This window comes from Platichthys flesus, chromosome 8 (assembly GCF_949316205.1).
Source record: "Platichthys flesus chromosome 8, fPlaFle2.1, whole genome shotgun sequence".
Lineage (NCBI taxonomy): Eukaryota > Metazoa > Chordata > Actinopteri > Pleuronectiformes > Pleuronectidae > Platichthys > Platichthys flesus.
In genome coordinates, this window is record NC_084952.1 from 26,860,631 (window position 1) to 26,880,942 (window position 20,312).

The window sequence follows — 20,312 nt, forward strand, 5'->3', positions numbered from 1 at the left end:
AATTTCTAATCTCCCCTTCATTTCTAAAATCTTAGAAAAAGTGGTAGCCAATCAGCTGTGTGAGTTTCTCAAGGAAAATAATATATATGAAGACTCTAATGACCTTTTAATAGCCTCAGATCAGGGACTTGTGTCTGTCCTCATTCTGTTAGATCTCAGTGCAGCATTCGACACAATTGACCAACAAATGTTATTACAAAGACTGAAACAGTTAATTAACATTAATGGAACCGCCCTTAACTGGTTTAAATCATATTTTTCTGATCGCTCCCAATTTGTGCAAATTAATGATGAGTCATCTGTGCGCACCAAAGTTAATCATGGTGTTCCACAGGGCTCTGTGCTAGGCCCAATTTTATTCTCATTATATATGCTTCCACTAGGAAACATTATCAGGACACACTCGGTAAATTTCCACTGCTATGCGGATGACACCCAGTTATATTTGTCAATAAAACCTGAACAAAGTAATCAATTAACTAAACTTCGAACATGTCTCAAGGACATAAAAACCTGGATGACCCTGTTCTTAATTCTAAATTGACAGGCGCATGTCCGCTCTCTGAAATTAGCATCTCCATATAAGGACATCTGTTTTCCATGAAAAGAGCGGTGTGCTGAACAGAGAGATAACAGATGGCCCCTAAAGGTAACACACAACTTAAATTTCAGAACAGCGAATCAAAGGCGTTAGAGGTGGAAGACACGAAAGATACACCTCCGGAGTTACGATGTTTAAAATGAATGAAGCCAGGGCTGTATTAACTGAGGCGGTTGCATAGCGGTGAGAACTAGAGCCGTGAACATTTCTCTTAGATTCATTGCGATGTAGTCTCCGCTGAATAATTATAACATCGCTGCAGGATCAGGATGCACATGAACGGTCCACTCATCCTGTATCTGACTCTCATATCGAAGCTTCCACCTCACTCCCCCTCTGAACTGTATTCATTTTACACTATAAACAATAAAAACCAGCACTCATCACTAGTTATCATGTACAGGACTGATGTTTAGTTTGTGTCTGTATTTCCTGCTTCCCACCACACGAGATGTGACCTGACACACAGTCAGGACAACAGGGTTCAAGAGACATGGAACGATCCGGAGTAGTGCGTGCGTGCCCACACGCACACACACAATTACGACTTAACGCGCTATTTTAACTTCATTGCAGCAACACCCCGTTTATCTAGGAACATAAATATGAATTCAGCAGGTTTTTATAGAGATGAGGATGAAAGGGTGTCAATTTCATAGTTTTACAAATTTATTTGGTCAATGCATTAGTACATTAAATTATTGCTGTCTATCTACTATTTTTGTTTAAATGAATGGAATTTTATGACACAACCCGCTTAAATACATAAATACACCAGCTAAATGTTTTATCACTCTTCACAGAGTGAGAAACACAGTGACCACTGAGTAGTGAGATAGTTATAAGAATGAAATGAAGCTTCGAGGCAAAGAATTTGAATCCTAAGAAAATTGAGGGGGACAACACTGATTGGACCCTGGACATCCTGGAGTAACTACATCTCCAGCTGGATATAGACTACTTGGAGATCTAAAGAAAGAGTTGAGTCAGATTCCTCATTTCTCATATATTTTTCTATACATGATCCCATGGTTCATTACAGCCAATATGTCAAGGTAGAATTCTGTTGTGGTGTCTGGTTCTCGTACCTTTTGAGGTCTTCGGGCTTCCCCCATCCCCCAATGAAGAGTTTGGTGAGGAGTAGCCTTCTATAAATTACATCTAGACGGCTCACACCCATGGACCAGCGTCAGGCATCTGCACAGAAAGATGTCCTTCATTGAGAATGTGCAGAAACTACCATCATCTAAAGATGGACTATATATGGAAGCTGAATTATATATGTCAATGTATGCCAATTATTCAGTCAGCCTGATATCACCATTTATTTCCAGAAACCATTCAATTCCAATTCACAAGATCCCAGTTCCAATTTAATTTCAAAAATAGAATATTCATATTAAGATTAAGATTAAGATGCATTTTATTAGTCCCAAACACATGCACAGACATGCAAAGGCACACTCATGCAGGTAGGGAAATTTAACCTCTGCTCTTGACCCATGTGGTGCAGGACACACAGAGCAGTGAGCGTCCATGTACGCAATCGGCAGGGTTCATACACATTTTGACTAATAGATTTCCATGACTTTTCCATGACTTTTCAATAACTTTGAACCAAATTTCCATGACCGAACATGAAATCTTGGTGTATACGCGAAAAAGTGACAAAATGTAGTGTGCAAACTAACAATGAGAATTCCAAGGGATACAGTATACCTTAAATGACACAAACCCAAGTATGCCTGCTTAAATTTTTAGCGTATTTCTTTAAAAGCATATTCATTATTTAAAACTCAGCGTAAATGAACTAGTGATGGGCATTCGATTAAATTATCTTAATCGATCGTCGGGAGAATTAACGATCGACTTTCACTTAATCATTCATATTTTGATATTAAAATTCACTATTTATAGGCTATATTAAAATGCAGTGAAAATAGAAAAAACACAGTGTGTTTCCTGAGGTCTTTATTACAAGATGAACAACTCTTGTGGCAGTTAAACAGGATCCGTTGACTGGTTACACTTGAAAATATGCGCAGCTCTACTCTTAAACCCCGATGAGAGCAGCATCTAGCCTCTGAGAGCTAACTCGATTTGACGGTTCTCGACCACTCAGTCCGGTTGTTGTCACGCCCTCACTCCCGGAACCCCTCATCCAGACCCGGGTCTGTCCAGGTTCCCCTCCTCGTGGACTGAGGGTCCGTGTGCAGACATGAAGCCGAGCGAGCAGCGGAGGCTTATTTTAAAGGGGACATATTATGCCCATTTCACCACAGTTGATAAGGCTCCTTGGGGTTTTAATGAAATGTCTACATTTTTTGATAAAAATACCACAAGGATCATTTAAAACAGCACCTTTTTACTCTGTTTCAAAACAGACCTCCTCAGATCGACCTGTTTTGAGGGCCCCGCCCCCCTCTCAGCCCGCCCACATCTTACCCCACCCCCTTTCACCCCTCTAATCCCTCCCCCTTCTCACCCCTCTCATGGAGGTGTAGGACATGTGTTTGAATGTGTTCTCACTACAGAATGCATTCAACATCTATAGGGCAGATTATGGGCCTTTATGTCCAAGAGGAATAGAGCAGTAAGTTTTTTTTTTTTTATGCATGAGATATCAGTCATTTCTGCAATAAAATTATGACTGAGGAAAAAAATACATAAATTACTCTTCCCTGTGTATTACTTTGCTTACTGCTCAACTTACACGTGTCAATTGTTGACATGTTACATATCAAACATTAAAAGCACATAACAGCTTCTATAAACTCTTATTGTCAGAAAGATGCCAGAGCTTTTTAAAAATAGTTATTTAATGTACTGGCTGGGACAGAGGTAATAAATACAAAAAATACCAAGTATAATAAAAACATTGATTGCAAAAATACACTTTGTGCCATCAGTAGCCATACTGTAAACAAAGGAACATTATATATTTGTGTGTCACCTTTATTCTCTAAATACAATGTAAACTTGGCTCAGCCGTTATTTGGCGTACAGAAGCTTTGTTAGCTGGTGTTGAGGCCATACTTAGCAGAGAGATCCTCAGGTTTTGAGATCTTCAGCACCTCATTCACATATGGGGCCGGGTCCTGAAAAACCTTGTGAAAGATGAGGTCCAACAGGTTATCCACGTTATCTGTAATACAAATTGGGGAAAAAAGTCTGACATTGTGCACTTTTTGTATTTATTATTTTCTTTATATAATTATTTTTTTAATTATTTTATTCTATTTATCGTGAAGACGATAAATAAATGGTCTTTAAATCACGAAGACCTTTTAAAGACAGCAGTTAATTGATATGTTATTTATGTTTCACATACTGTTTGTACATTATTTGGATTTTAAATAGAGCCTGTGAGAATCACGGAAGGTTGCATCTGCTTTCACCGACTTTGCTGTGCACTCGCCCTTCATATATTACATCTGTCCCCTGCCGACACACAGGACACACCTCAAACAGCTCCAGTGGGCAGTTTTCATAGACAATATATGTGGGTGTCTTATGAACAGGTTTGGAAGATTCCATTCTATTAGAACGACAAAGATTTCACCAAAAGGGTGCAACAGCTAAAAAAGTGTAGGATGGTAATCCATCTGATTATTGAAATGTTTAGATTAAATATTGAGTCACTCACGTCACATCTGCTGACTCACTCAAGACTTTGATTAAGTCATCAGGATCATAGGTAGTATCCTGTGGCTCTTGTCCATACTGCAACAACTTGGGTTGTCCTCTCCTTCCTCCAAGCAAGGTCTCTTACAGCTGAGGTCCCAACACCGTCATCAGTGCAGCACAGTTTTCTGTGTGCCTATGATTAAACAGACATTCAGTATCCATGGAGTCACAACAAATGAGATGCTGTTACAACTTTAACACGGAGACACAATCAATGACATGACGAAGTAACTGAGGGTAAACAACCATGTACTTTTGTAGTGAGGTCGCAGTGTTTTCATAGCAAGCTGCGTGCCATGTATGCGCATCTTTGGTGGGTCCGTCTGGCATGCTACGTGATGTAGCCTAGCAACTTACGGCCGGGGCCCCGTAGCAGCTACTGCCGGCCGGCGCCCCGTAGCAGCTACTTACGGCCGGCGCCCTTAGCAGCTACTTACAGCAAGCACCCGTAGCTAACTTCCAGCTTCAGCAGCTACTAGGCACACGCGAGCGGAGGGGGGGAAAGCACGTGGAGAGCACAACACTCACGAACCTGCCGTGCGAACACCGTTCACTGTGGACTCCGACGCCGTCTTCTCGCTAAGACTCGCCAGCCGTCCTCGATTAATTGTTCAATAACGTTATTAATAGTCGAACATGAAAACTCCTGTAAAGTCTCTCCCTATCCCCCACCACTACATACTAGACCCCACCCCCTCACACACAGCACAACATGCTAACGGCACTAGCCGCCACAAAAAATGTCTAAAAGAAGCAAATACCAGAATTATTAAAAACAAATACTTACATTTCCCTCGTCTTCAGTATTGCGATGGAAAAATGGCACCGACCCCTCTTTCAATAACAACCTTTTCGAGAATCCGTTGTTATATTGGCCCAGGTTGATAAAACAGTCCGATTCAAAGTGGTGGCAGGAACGTTGCCATCGTATATGAACTCAATCCATCTCAATCTTGTGTCTTCTGAAGCTGGAGTCACATGTCTGCAGCCGACCACCGATTCATGCTGCTAGTTAGCTTATCCAAGTGTTTCCAAGGCTTGCAAGAATGAAATGGCTGCCGGACACCGATAGACTGTCTAAAAAGTGGGTGGGTCGAGTGGTAGTGGGGGGGCATGTTGCGACTATGACGTTAATACGGTCGTAACTCCATTGGACGCACTCTAGCACATAGTTTCTGAAATAGAGGAACCACAACAAATCACGGGAGTTGTTTTTTTCCAGAGTTTTTGGGACGGTAGACATGCCAGATACCCAAAATAATGTGTAGAAGCACTACAAAAGTGGAATTTTCATAATATGTCCCCTTTAACTCCGAGGTGCTTCCTCCAGCTGCTAACTTCCCCCTATGCTGCATTCAAGGCAACTCTGATATTCCGAACTCCTGCCACATAGCGAACATGCAATCGTTTTCATCTATGAAAAAATAATGTCATCCACGAAATTCTTAACGATCAATTAATCAATCGTCGATTAATAATGCCCATCCCTAAAATTGAACAACATAAAAATATGAATATAACAAATTTCCATGACTTTTCCAAAACTTTTGGGAGATAATTTTTTTCCATGACTTTTCCAGGCCTGGAAAAACACATTTTAAAATTCGATGACATTTCCAGGTTTTCCATGACCGTATGAACCCTGAATCAGGAGCAGATGTTAGGGGAGTAAGGTGCCTTGCTCAGGGGCACTAGACAGGGTAGGGAGACTCTTGGATTTTTGGGACAGATCAATCCAGGTTCGTCTTTTGTTGTCTCTCCATGGAATCAAACCAGAGACGAACCAGAGACCTTCTCTGCCCATAGTTTCTGCCACTAGACCACGGTTAAGGCTTTCTTAGTTACAATACATTTAATTGTAAACAATTAATTGTAAACAATTAAATGGCTTTTATATATAACTTCATCAAGGGCAATTGGTTCCAATGGGAAATTAACAACTTTGTCTTATTTTACGTCTTGAAATAAATCATCAGGTAAATAAGACAAACCTAATTTGAATTGTAACTTCAACAAAAAAAGTATTCCAATGGAGTTTGTTTTAAAAGGAGATAGATAGATAGATAGATAGATAGATAGATAGATAGATGGATACTTTATTAATCCCGTGGGAAATTCAGATCATCCAGTAGCTTGTACACTTAACACATCACTGACATACATATATAAATCACATCCGGAGAAACAAGCAATTATGTGATTATGTCAGTGCCCAGTAGGAAAGTGTTCTTCTGAAGTGTTAATGTGCTGCTGGAGTGGATAGTACAATAAAATATAATCTGTATATATATAAAAACAGCAGAAAAAGATATATATAAAAATCTAAATATATAGGAATATCAATCAATTGTATTTTTATAGCCCATATTCACAAATTACAATTCGTCTCATAGGGCTTTAACAGGGCTTTTAACAGGGTGTGACACCCTCTGTCCTTAACCCTCAGCAAAAAAAAAGAAAAAAAAAAAAAAAAAAAAAAGGGAGAGGCGGTGGTCTCGTGGCAGAAACTTGGACTATGGGCAGAGAAGGTCTCTGGTTCGTCTCTGGTTCGACTCCATGGAGAGACAACAAAAGACGAACCTGATTTGATCTGTCCAAAAATCCAAGAGTCTCCCTACCCTGTCTAGTGCCCCTGAGCAAGGCACCTTACTCCCCCAACATCTGCTCCCCGAGCGCCGTACATGGTCGCTCACTGCTCTGTGTGTCCTGCACCAGATGGGTAAAAAGCAGAGATTAATTTTCCCTACCTGCATGAGTGTGCCTTTGCATGTCTGTGCATGTGTTTGGGATGAATAAATGGATCTTAATCTTTAATGGATCTTAAGAGTGAGGAAAAACTACAAAAAAGCCTTTAACAGGGTAAAAATACATAGAAACCTTAGCGAGAGACACATTTGAGGGATCCCTCTCCCAGGACAGACAGAAGTGCAATAGATTCCACAAATGTGGTCGACTCATCGGTCCCCCCGCCCCCCTCTGTGTGGTGTATGAAGCTGAATGGCCCTGGGGACAAAGGACCTCCTCAGCCTTTCGGATGAGCATGACAGTGACAGGAGTCTGCCACTGAATGAGCTTGTCTGTCGTATGAGAGTTCTGTGAAGTGGGTGGTGCTCATTGTCCAAGATAGTCCGTAACCTACTCAGGGTCCTACTCTCTGCCACTGTTGTGAGGCAGTCCAGTTCAGAGCCAACAACAGCTCCCGCCTTCCTCACCAGCCAATCCAGTCACCCCGCATCCCTCTTATTTATGCTGCCTCCCCAGCACACAACAGCATAGAAAAGGACGCTGGCAACAACAGACAGGTAGAACATGCGCAGAAGTTTGTTGCAGATGTTGAACGACCTCAATCTCCTCAGGGTTAGAGCCGGCTCTGACCCTTTTTGTAGATTGCATCCATGTTTGCTGACCAGTCCAGTTTATTGTCCATATGGACTCCTAAATATTTGAAGGTGTTGACCACCTCCACACTGACCACCTCCACACTGACCCCCTCAATGGACACTGGAAGCAGAGGAGGCTGAGACCTCCTAAAGTCCACCTGCAGGTTGTTATGTGTACACCACTGCACAAAGTTATCCACGAGTCTCTGTCTGAGTCTGTTTCCTCTTAACTCCCCATCTGAGCTGCGCTCACTTTACACTTAAGTAATAAACACCATTACTGATCACAAATTATTAAGAAACGTACAGGACTGACTTTTACTTTGTGTTGTTTGATTAGCTCTCGAGCAGTGGTTCTTTAACTTTTACACCATGTACCAATTAAATACAGTAGTGTACCGTAGCCCATGGGTAGGCAACATTTACTATCAAAAGAGCCATTTTGCCCCCTCTTCACCCACATAAAATGTATCTGGAGGCGCAAAACATATTTGATAACACAGCTTATAAAGTTATATATATGTAATTATACTATATATGTATATATATATAAAAACTTTAGTTTTGCATTTATCAAAATTATAGAATGAGAATAAAGAAAACTGTTGACAATTTATTGCTATTTCTACCTGTTACAACAAAGGAAAACACCAAACTCTTATGAAGAGGAGAACAAAATACACTGGCAAGTGTCAGCCTACTTCGAAATAAATTAAACATAACTTTGCAGTCCTATTTTTGTCCTCTCCATATTTGTAGGAAATGCATAAAATCTGAAGTAGCCCACTTTGAAATAACAATAATCCATCAATTAATTTACCTAACATTATGCTACAAGCTGTTTATTCTAATCAATGCTGTAAATGCCCTTATCTTTCTGAGGTTCTCCCTCTATTGTTCTTCTGTCCGTCCTGGGAGAGGGATACCTCACATGAAGCTCTCGTTGTGGTAAAAAGTTCTTTTTACCAAGTTTAGGTGGTTTTGTTGGGAGTTTTTCCTTACTCTTGTTGAGGGTTAGAACAGAGGAGGTCACACCTTGTTAAAGACCTATGAGACAAATTTCTGCTTTGTTAATATGGGCTATACAAATAAATCTTGATTGAATTTGAAAACACTATAGAAAGCACTCTATAGCGATAGTTTTTATTTTTGTTTAAGTTTAGAAAATGTTAGTCTAACCACAATAGGCCTTTATATTGCTCAGTTGACATCCTTCAGACTCCACAACAAAAACTTGTATGGCAAAATGAGAATATGCGCTTTGAAATATCTATATTGAATAACTCTTTAGTGCATCAAAGCACAAAATAGAGAAAAAGGTATTCCTCCACAAATTGTCACTGTACAGACATGGCAACTCCCACTGGTAATGTTTTTTTAATAAAATACAAACAGTAATAACAGCCAAAATTATCTAAGCCACTGTCGAACAAGGGGCTGTTGTTTAACCTCAGAAACCAGTCACTTTACTGACCGCCGACAGTTTTCCTTATGAGTGTTTTTTTGAGCTTGGATTCTTCTACTGGTTTCAAGTCATCATCACGTAGGCTGCAAACAAAATGGAGAAAAAGGAGCCTAAATTAATTTCAAAGTAAATGATCACTACAACCAAATTATTTACACAGCATTAGTATAGGAAGAATTTTTCCCCAAGCTTTTCAGACTATACCTTGAAGAAAAGTGTAAACTAAATATTTAGTACCACTTAAATGGCACTTTGTAGTTTGGCTTTTTTGAAGAAATAGTACTTTCTTGATTCTTGTTGTTCCAGGTTTGTACCCTCAGGGTTGAATACAATTATTGTAAGTCGCTTTGGATAAAAGCGTCAGCTAAATGAAATGTAAGGTAATGTAATGATACATACAAAAACATTCACCAGAGTTGGCCTTTCACAAAATGCATCAGGAGATTATCCAATTAAACACTGGCCGGAGAAACTCCAAAGAATGGCTAAAAGAGAGTCTGGCTCCTGCACTCTTTTATCTTTTTGTAACTTTTCTTTCACCAACATTCACGAAAAGCCAAACAATTACAATTGAACTTCGTGGTAATCAAAGACAATAGATACAACGTCACGTACCACCAAACAAAGCAGCAAAGTCTACGAGACTAGAATACATCCCACAACTGAAGTTCTCTGTGAAATGCAGGGTGAACTTGGTATGGTGTCCATAGCCCACTCAAGTTCTGCAATCATCATAAAACCTAAGATTCACTCACGCCCTGGAGTCTATTGAAGAACCTCATCTTGCAGTCTTCTTTTGAGATACTGATGGAAGTTTTAGATGCTGACATCCTGGACGGGCCACTGGAGTCTGACAGGGCCCACCATACACACTCTAACAAAATTAGGGTGGGCAAGACCAAGCCCCATCCTTATCCAGCTGCATAAATACCAGCTGAAGGAAAGGATCATCAGCAAGGCCTGTGCCAGGATAGTCAGGCTACAATTCCAAAGGCCCCCATTGCTTCCTATGATAACTATGGTCCAGTGGTAATGGAACAGCATTCCCAATACCCCAAAGTTATGTTGGAGCTCTACTACCATGGCCTCAAGCCCACTCTGTTGTTCCCTGCAACACTCACCATCAACACTGACACTGATTACTATGGGCACTTTTCTTAGCCCCATCAACTCTTTTCCAGGCAATCGGTTGCTTTGCTTATCAGACAGCCTCTCTTTTACCATTATCAATTTACTATAGCCAACCAACTAGCCTTATGGTTAACCACATTAGCCAGCAAATACAAAATAGTGACATATACTCACTTTGTAAACCCCAAGACCGGTAATAATCCAATAACCGACCCATGCCAAAGGCTTTGATTTCCCTTTAGGCTACGTTTATAACTAGGGTCGTAACTTTATCAGGTTTCTGGCCTGAGGACTCTGCTGTGATGCATGAGCTCTTCTTATTCTTCAATTTGTCAGTTTAAATGTTACTTTATGGCTGCTAAGATGCAAAGATATCTATTGACTAGGGGTATAAAGACTCTTCAAATCCATGTTTCAGTTCAGACCTTGTTTTTGAGTCACGGTTCAGTTCATACCTACATTAATTTTATTTTTTCGGGTCGGGGTTGGGGGGATTATAACTTAACATATATTTTTTAAAAAGCTGAGGGAGTGTGTGTGTTCAATCCAGTTCATACAAAGGACAAACAAAAACAACAAAAATATTTTCAGGGAGCAGGACCACGGAATCGAAGTAGCAGTAGGTTTACCTGCAGGTAACCATAGGTAGGAGGATCTGCATCTAATGGTAGGGATTTGCCCTCTATTTATTTATTTTCTCACCAGAGGTGCAGAAATTTCTCAATTCTTAGAGGCATCACGATGCGGACCTAGACGACTCAAACATGCCTGCCGCTGGACAGCTAAGATGTGTAGATGCTGCCATTGAGTCTTTTTTAGAAGACATCGACAGCACATTCATTTTGAAAGAGGAACAGAATTACAGTCGAGAGAATTCGTGTGAGTCGAAGATCATGGGTCCTCCAACAAGACAAAGACACAAAGCACACATCCAAAAAACATGCAGGAATGGTTAGGGGGGAAGATAAGGTAGATACATTTACACACACGACATGAAAATGGGGGGAAATTTGTACTCTGCTTTTGTCCCATCTGGTGAACACAGGAGGACTAACAGAGCAGTGGGCAGCCATGCACAGCGCCCGGGGAGCAGGTGTTGGGCTGCCTTGCTCAGGAGCACTGAGGAGATAGGCACTTGAACAGTGGGGAACAGATCCAGGTGTTGTTCGTCCAGGTATGTTTTTGTGCTGTCACTCCGTTGAGTCGAACCAGAGACCACCGTTGGATTCTCTGCCATTAGTCCAACTTTCTGCCACTAATCCACCGCCTCTCCAAAATGGACTGTTTTAAAATGGCCAGCAATGAGTCCCGATCTCAAACCCTTTGAAAATCTTTGGGGTGAGCTGAAATTTGCTATTGGGGAAAAGAACCCTGCAAACGTTCAAGAGCTTGAACAAATTGCAATGGAAGAGTGGGAGAACATACCAGTTGAGAAGTGCAGGAAGCTTATAGATGGCTACAAGAAACTTTTGGAGGTTGTCATCACTGCCAAAGGGTGTGCAACCAAACATTAAACAGGGGTGCAGTTATTGCTGCACATGATTTTTCTTCTTTGAAATGACAATATGCAAGTTGAAAAAACATTTTTCTTTGTTAAACTACTTTGGACCTCCAGTTAAAAGATCCTGATGATATAAATTTGGTATATTTCGCTTTATTTCTGCAGATATTGTACAGATTATGCAAAAAATGTAGGGGTGCCAATAATGGTGAGCAGGATCATACAGACACTCATTAAAGTTCAGGTCGTCCTGTGTCAGAGTCTCTGTCGGAGTCTGTTTCCTCCTCACTCCCCCTCTGGCCTTTGCTCACTTTACACTTTAACAATAAACACTGATAACTTAAAAAAGAATATTTGGGTACGTACAGGACTGACGGTTAATTTGTGTTTGTTGGGGTCGCTCTTGAGTTTGAGACACATAATGTAACGTGACACACAATGTCAGGACATCAGTGCTCAAGTGAGCGGAACGGGTCATGATCCAACATCATCGATTGATAACTAAATACATGCAATTAGTTCATGTGAAGAGTAACATAGACGAAAAGACACACACACTCCCGCTAGGGATGGGACTTTTAAGGAGTTTTCATATGCGAATATTCATAACGTTATTGCACAATTATTCGGTTATTTGCTAAGGCGCGGGGGGGGGGGGGAGATGGCGTCGGAGTCCACGGTGAACCTTCGCAGGGCAGATTAAAGTGTGTTGCGCTCTCCACGCTCTTTCCCCTTCTCCCCTCGTGTCTCCTCCCGTGTGTACTCTGCTTTAAATTAGCTCCTGCTACAGCTCCTGCTACGGCTACAACGAAGCATCTCCCCTACCGGATGCGCGATAAGTGAAATGGACACTGTGGACTGACTTTAGAGAGCGAAGTGCGTGGCACAAATTCTATTGACAATTCCATTGCGATATCTGGACTTCATGCCCACCATGGTGCAGTGCACTTAAATGACGTGTTGAAGTAATATTTGGTTAGTCTCTGTTCGCTGATACTAAATTCAAATATATACTTAAGTTCTATTTTGTTGCTTGAATTGAATTGTGTTAAAGAGACTCACTGTGAAAATAATCAACTGCAACTTGACCTCTGACAACATGCCTAAGATTCACCCTGAGACCAAAGCATTGATTATCAAGATACTGAAGACCAGATCCACTGCTTAGGTGGCTGACACCTTCAATGCGTCTCAGCGTCAAGTACAAAGAATAACAAAAAGATTTGAAGAGACTGGAATTGTTTTTGATAAGCCCAGGTCCGGCAGACCCCGGAAGACAACTGCTCGAGAGTACCGTTTGTTGGCTCGAAAAACCAAGGCCAGACCCTTTTCCACTGCAGCAGAGCTCCACCAGGCCTGTTCACCTCAAGTCCCTGTGTCAACCAGGAAAGTTTGTAGAATTCTTTCTCGAAATGGCCTCCATGGTCGAATCAGTGCCCAGAAACCAGCAATAAACAAAAGGCAATGAAAAAAACCTGTGGCATTTGCCGTGGCCCACAGCCTGCTAAAAGGATGGACGCTGGAAAAGTGGCAGAAGGTGGATTTCTAAGATGAATGTTCGGTTGAATAACATCACAGCCGCCACAAATATTGCAGGAGACCTACTGGAGCCTGCATGGATCCGAGATTCACCCAGAAAGCAGTTAAGTTTGGCGGCGGAAAAATCATGGTTTGGGGTTACACCCATTATGGATGTGTGCGAGAGATTTGCAGGGTGGAAGGCAATAACAATGGCCTAAAATATCAAGAAGTATTAGCTACCTCTTAAATTCACAACCATAAAAGGGGTCAAATCTTGCAGCAGTATGGTGCTCCATCGCATACTTCCATTTCTATATCAAAGTTCCTCAAGGCAAAGAAGATCAAGGTGATCAAGGTGCTCCAGGACTGGCCAGCCCAGTCACCAGACATGAACATCTTTGAGTATGTCTGGGGTAGAATGAAAGAGGAAGCATGGAAGACGAAACCAAAGAATCTTGATGAACTGTGGCAGGCATGTAATACTGCTTTCTTTACTATTCCTGATGACTTCATCAATAAATTGTATGAATCACTGTATGAAATGTATTTTAGTATATTAAAACATAATTTGGGAGGGTTTTAGCTTTCATATGAGCCATTTCTAAAACCAATAAAGCAACAATAAAAAAGTTGTTGTATATAGCATCTGGAAAAAAGCTTATCCGGAGAGGAAAAGGTGAGCGTTACCATCAGTCCTGTGTCATGCCAACAGTAAAGCATCATGAGACAATTCATCTGTGGGGTTGCTTCTCAGCCAAGGGATTGGGCTCACTAACAATTTAGCCTAAGAAGACAGCCATGAATAAAGAATGGTACCAAAACACCCTCCGAGAGCAACTTCTCCCAACCATGCAAGAACAGTTAGGTGATGAACAATGCCTTTTCCAGCTTGATGGAGCACCTTGCATTAAGGCAAAAGTGATATCTAAGTGGCTCGGGGAATAAAACAACGAAATGTTGTGTCCATGACTAGGAAATCCCCCAGACCTTAATCCCATTCCTAATATGTGGTTTGTTCTTGTTTCTGTAATGAGCAGTTAAATAAGAATATGGGAAAGATTATTGTACAGTAAACGTATCTAATATTGTGTTGGTCATATTTAAATTATTCATAACGTTTTTTTTGGGGGGGGGGGATAAAATAAAAAAATTGCATATTAAATACAATCGCAATATTTGGGGGGGGAAATCGCAATTCGATTATTTCCCCAAATCGTTCAGCCCTACTCACAATTCTAGTCAGAATGTGAGTCTGATACTGCTCCATTGGGCTGTGATTATGGGGCGTGTTTCAACCGAACCAGAAAAAAAAATGCCTCGTCTCAATTTGATAGACCTACAACCAATCAGAGCAGCGTAGTATGTGACGTATGTTAAGCGACTCATAGTGAGTTATTTACTAACGCCGGATTCACACCGGACGCTGAAGCGATGCCAAAGCGATGCTTCAGCGCAGAGCCAAGCCTTACACAACAGCTGGCTCCCATCCACTCCCATGTTAAACATTTGTGCGGGCGTATCGCGCCAGGAAACACACTGAAAAATTATTTTAAACGATATTGATGGCATATTTTCTATGATATAAATTATCAATATGCATCTCATATTTTGAATTCCCCTTCTGCTGTCCTGGAGTTTTAGCCTGGATGCCAGACGAACTTAACCCCGCCCACAACATTTGAGGTTGGGAAGTTTGGTCTGGAGTCGCTCTGTTGGGGAGAAATTATGCCCGACCGGGCCAATCAGATTGTCAGGGCGGGCTTTATACAATGATGGACAGATGATCAACGGTAACGTAATCAACCACGTCATCAAAGTGTACTTGGGTTGAAATTGTTTTCAACAAACATGCCTGCCGCTGGACAGCTGAGATGTGTAGATGCTGCCATTGAGTCTGTTTTAGAAGACATCGACAGCGCATTCATTTTGAAAGAGGAACAGAGAACGTGGAGGCAATGCCAAAGCACCGCGCTAATCCCTATCGCGCCGGCACTTGGCTGTTCACACCGGACACTGAAGCGACGCTGAACCGCTGGGCAGCGCTAATAATATCACCCGTTGATCCAGTAGATTAAAAGCATATACTTACTTGTTGCTCCAACATTAAGCAACAGCGTCCCAACATTTGTCTTTCTTGGTGTTGTCTTTATACAACATGTTCCGAGGATCATATAACTCACTGTACTTCTTAATTCAATTATTAATTTAATGTCATCCATGTTGAAGAACTTCGCGGTTTGCTCCGTTAAATGCCGGGTGTCGGGGGTAAATTACGTATTCTCCACTCAAGCCTATGTGGAGAATACGTAGCCCCCTCGCTCTCTCTTTTGATCTGTATCACTGCTTGTGTGGCTGTAGTGGATGGGCAGAGGGGGACATTTAATAATGTCATTGGTCAAATTAAACCTCCAGGACAACAGAAGGGGACTTCAAAGTATGTGACGCATATTGATCATTTATATCATATAAAATATGTCATCAATATAGTTTGAGATCGTTTTTTCAGTGTGTTTCCTGGTGCGATACACTCTCGTCAAGCGCAAAAAATAGACTCGACGCCGAAACGATCGCTGCACAGCGCGAGGCAGCCTTGGCGCAGCGCGGCATTTCAGCCTCCGGTGTGACCCGCACAAAGTTTTAACATGGGAGTGGATGGGAGCCAGCTGTTATTTAAGGCTTGGCGCTGCGTTTAAGCATCGCTTCGGCATCGCTTCAGCGTCCGGTGTGAACCCAGCGTTAGTAAATAACTCACAATGGGTTGCTTAACATACGTCACATACTACGTTGCTCTGATTGGTTGTAGGTCTATCCAATTGAGCGAAGAGGAATTTTATTTCCTGGTCAGTTGAAACACGCCCCTTAATCACAGCCCAATGGCGCGGTCTCAGACTCACAGTCTGACTAGAATTGTGAGTCTGACAACGTCAGGCTACTGGAGTTTTAATTTTACCAATGACATTATTAAATGTCCCCCTCTGCCCATCCACTACAGCCACACAAGCAGTGATAAAGATCAAAAGAGAGAGAAGGGGGCTCCGTATTCTCCACATAGGCTTGAGTGGAGAACACGTAATTTACCCTCGACACCCGACATTTAACGGAGCAAACAGCGGATAAGTTCTTCAACATGGATGACATTAAATTAATAATTGAAGTGGAGAAGTACAGTGAGTTGTATGATCCTCGGAACATGTTGTTTAAAGACAACACTAAGAAAGACAAATGTTGGGATGCTGTTGCTTAATGTTGGAGCAACAAGTAAGTATATGCTTGAATACTACTGGATCAACAGGTGATATTATTAGCGCTGCCCAGCGGTTCAGCGTTCTTCAGCGTCGCTTCAGTGTCCAGTGTGAACAGCCAAGCGCCGGCGCGATAGAGATTAGCGCGGCGGCGCTTTATCATCGCCTCCAAGTTCTATGTTCCTCTTTCAAAATGAATGCGCTGTCGATGTCTTCTAAAACAGACTCAAATGCAGCATCTACACATCTCATCTCTCCAGCGGCAGGCATGTTTGTTGAAAACCAATTCAACCCAAGCGCATTTTGATGACGTGGTTGATTATGTTCCATCATCGTATAAAGCCCGCCCTGACAATCTGATTGGTCCGGTCACTTTCAAACCAGGCATAATTTCTCCTATGGTAATTGTCAATAAAATCCTTTGACACTTATGAAATCCTTTGACACTTATGAAATGCTTATAATAATACTTCATCAGCGCCACTGCACTGAGGTGCATTAATAAGCTAGTCAACAAGTCACTCTGCTCCTGTGATGTTTTCTAATCATCACACGTAGAACTAGGGCTGTGCAATTAATCTAATTTTAATCGTGGTTTCCATTATTGGGTCGGTATTGGCCCATGATGATAACTGAAACATCAGCTGATTTAGATTCACTCGAGCTGTGATCTTGGATCTTTGTGTTAAACCCAGTCTAGTATTCCACAGACTGACCGACAGAACCAAAACATCCCTGTACAAATACAGGTAGGTATGTGTGTGACATGATTAACCCTGTATAATAGATCCCTTTCTATGGAAAGTATATTTTCAGCATTTTCTTTATTATTATTTTGTTAGTCTTTATAGATTGGGGTCTGTAAATGTAATAATCCTGCAGTTTTGGATTAATTAAATACGTATTACAGCATTCAGAATGGGGAGGACTGGGGTCTAATCGCCGACCTTCTGGTTAGAGGTTAACCGTTTTAACCCCTAAGTCGCTTGCAAATATGGGTTGGCATCATTCACCAATCTAGAGGTAAATTATACGACGGTGGGACAACATTTTATTGGCCCCTGGCAACAATCTGTATTTCTCATTTGGCCCCTCCGGAAAATAACAATTGACCACTCCTGCTCTAGGTAGACTTGCATTATAACACATCAGCTGTTCACAGTCAAGGTATTTCTGTGCTTGCCAAGTAGTTCACTTTAATAACTTATGATTATTTATTCCTGTCTGACATTACAACAATGCTGTTAGTGTCACTCTTAGAACAGCTACTGATAGGTCATTTCATTCACAGAGACTTGACAGAATTTTTTTATTGTTATTGTCACTTTAAATCAAACTTTTTAACTAATTTGTCCTTGTATGACATTTATGGCTGACTAGTAGCAACCACTACTATTACGGGTACAGAATGTTTTTTGAAATATCATTTCAAATTTTTCTATCAATCTTCTTCACTTCCTTTTAAATCACAGAGGTGCCCATGCAAGGTTTGTGAGTTTTCCAAACCTTGCATGGGTCAATGAAACCTTTAATGCACCCTTAGCTCCAAATTATGAGGCTTCATGTGATCAATGACACGTCAACCTTCACCAGCACAGAGCGCATGTACCGTAATTTTAACAAAAGAGGGGCAGTGTTTGGTTGGACCCTTATTCGTCGTACATGATGAACAAAGTTCGTAAATTAGGTACCTTCTCAGAGTGTGGCTAGAGCAGTGATTCTCAAATAGGGGTACGCGTACCCCTGGGGGTACTTGAAGGTACTCCAGGGGGTACTTGGGATTTTTTTTTTTTTATATTTAAAATTAGCATCCATTCAAAAATCCTTGAAAAATTGTTACTTAACAAATATTCACAATAATATAAGTGTAAGTTTATGAACTAAATTTTATATTCAGTAGGCTTTTCAATTTAATTATCCTAAAAAAACAGAATCTCCCCCATACCGATGGTTTGACCCAACCTGGCACACGCCACCTGTCATCGCCTGTCATCACCTGCCTTGAAAACTTCAACAATGGAGTCGAGTTGAAGTGCAGCAGCAATACTGCTGAAACACGGAGGGACAAGCGCCAAAGAAGGTGAAACCAGAGCAGAGAGCCTTCCCTTCGAAGGGGCGCTAAAACGTAAAAGTTTTCCGTTGTTAAGTTAATGATTCATGACAAGAAGTCCGCGTCTCTACCGGTACCCTTTCAAAATAAAAGCATGTAATACAAAAGCGGAAATGAAATTGTATGACCTTAAAGCGAACAAATATTTCACAATAAAATAACAGAAAGACACTTCACCATTATTAACATTAACATAGATTGGGTTATTTACACTTTTTGTTTTTTTTCTGTGGGGAGAGATTAGCCAACAGTGGCATTAAGCCACCACATCTTCAGCGGTATCTCCAGACAAAACATGAAAGTCATGTTGCTAAGCCACCTGAGTTTTTTAAGAGGAAACTTTCTGAATTCAGGTCATCTCAAGACACGATGTGAAAAGCCTCCCAGAAGCAAGCGGAAACAAGCTACCTGTCAGTATTCTTTTCGATCCTTAAAGGAGATATTTTAAGATGATAAATATAAAAAAAAATATGGTTTAAGCTAATCTTTTATTTAAAACTAAGTTAATGATTAATTTTTTGGGAAGAAGTGTTTAGCTATAATTAAGTTCATGAGTTCAGTTTGAGAACATATCTTTATTATGATCCCAAAAGAGGTCACTTTAAGTTGATAATTATTTTGATGTGCACAAATCTTTATTTATATTGAGATAATAATAAAAGTCTAGTTATTTTTATATCTTTTTATTTCCAAATAGTTCAAGAGAGACCACTACAAATGAGCAATGTTATGGAAATTGATGGAGTTTTAAATTTGAATGTGTCTAGTTACAAGGATTAATAAATCACATTACATCTTTCTTTCAACCAAAAATGCTTTGAGCTGGTCAGGGGGTACTCGGCAGAATTTTTTCTTCAAAGGGGGGAAGGTCACTGAAAAAAGGTTGAGAACCACTGGGCTAGAGCACTGAGCTGTGTACAGCACCAGAGGGAGGATGTACACAATTATAAGACTATTCCTTTCTAACTCCTCTCTCGCTGCATTTTAAAACTTTCAAACTAGAGCACACATGGCTCCGATAGCGATGTCAATTACTTACCCGTTGTCCGAAGTTCATAGTTGCATAGCAGTGCTTAATAAGCATTGCTTATTCATTACGGCTGGTCTCAGAGGACTGACACAGACGAAAAAGACCCAACTCAATGTTACGTTACCTATTGTTGCACACGGAGAACTCTTGGCCTCGTCAAGGACTGCTCTGCAAGGTTAGCTAGCAACTCCAGGGCTCAGCCATTACTCAACCTTCCTGAGCATGGTGTGATAGGACTTCCGGTTAGGATTCTCTCATCTTGCATGTGGACCCGGATGCACAAATATAAAGCACTTTCTAGCCATTTAATATTCAATCCAAGCTTTCTGGCAGCTCAACATGAGAACAAGTTTTCATATTATTACTTTCAATTAAAAAAAAATTCCTTTTATAAGAACGTTTCTAGAAATGTGATAACGTGTTTGTTACTCGTTTCTTGTGCAAGTGTAATATCCGGACCTCTGCTTTATAGACGAATATAAGCCGTTTTCAGCCATTGATTTTTACATATACGATATTATATATTGACTAGGAGACTAGGAAACTAGAACTGAAATTGAATAAATTAGACCAATAATTTAGCATTTTATTATTATTGTTGTTTATTGGTACTAATGTGGGATAAACAATGGAATGTAACTTAG

General features: G+C 40.9%; 1 protein-coding gene across 2 annotated transcripts in view; it reads right to left on the bottom strand.

Moving 5' to 3' along the window:
* Positions 1-19,917, bottom strand: part of abhd18 (abhydrolase domain containing 18) — a 52,594-nt gene extending 32,677 nt beyond the window's left edge. The window contains exons 1-3 of one of the 2 annotated variants that reach the window (XM_062393416.1): positions 19,793-19,890; positions 9,143-9,216; positions 1,690-1,798 (exon numbers count right to left, since the gene is read on the bottom strand). In XM_062393416.1, coding sequence (XP_062249400.1) covers positions 1,690-1,781 — 92 coding nt within the window. In that variant the 5' untranslated portion in view covers positions 1,782-1,798; positions 9,143-9,216; positions 19,793-19,890. Of the gene's footprint in view, positions 1-1,689; positions 1,799-9,142; positions 9,217-19,792 lie in introns of both variants that reach the window. The other variant, XM_062393417.1, reaches the window with a different exon arrangement.
* Between the last annotated feature and the right edge of the window lie 395 nt (positions 19,918-20,312).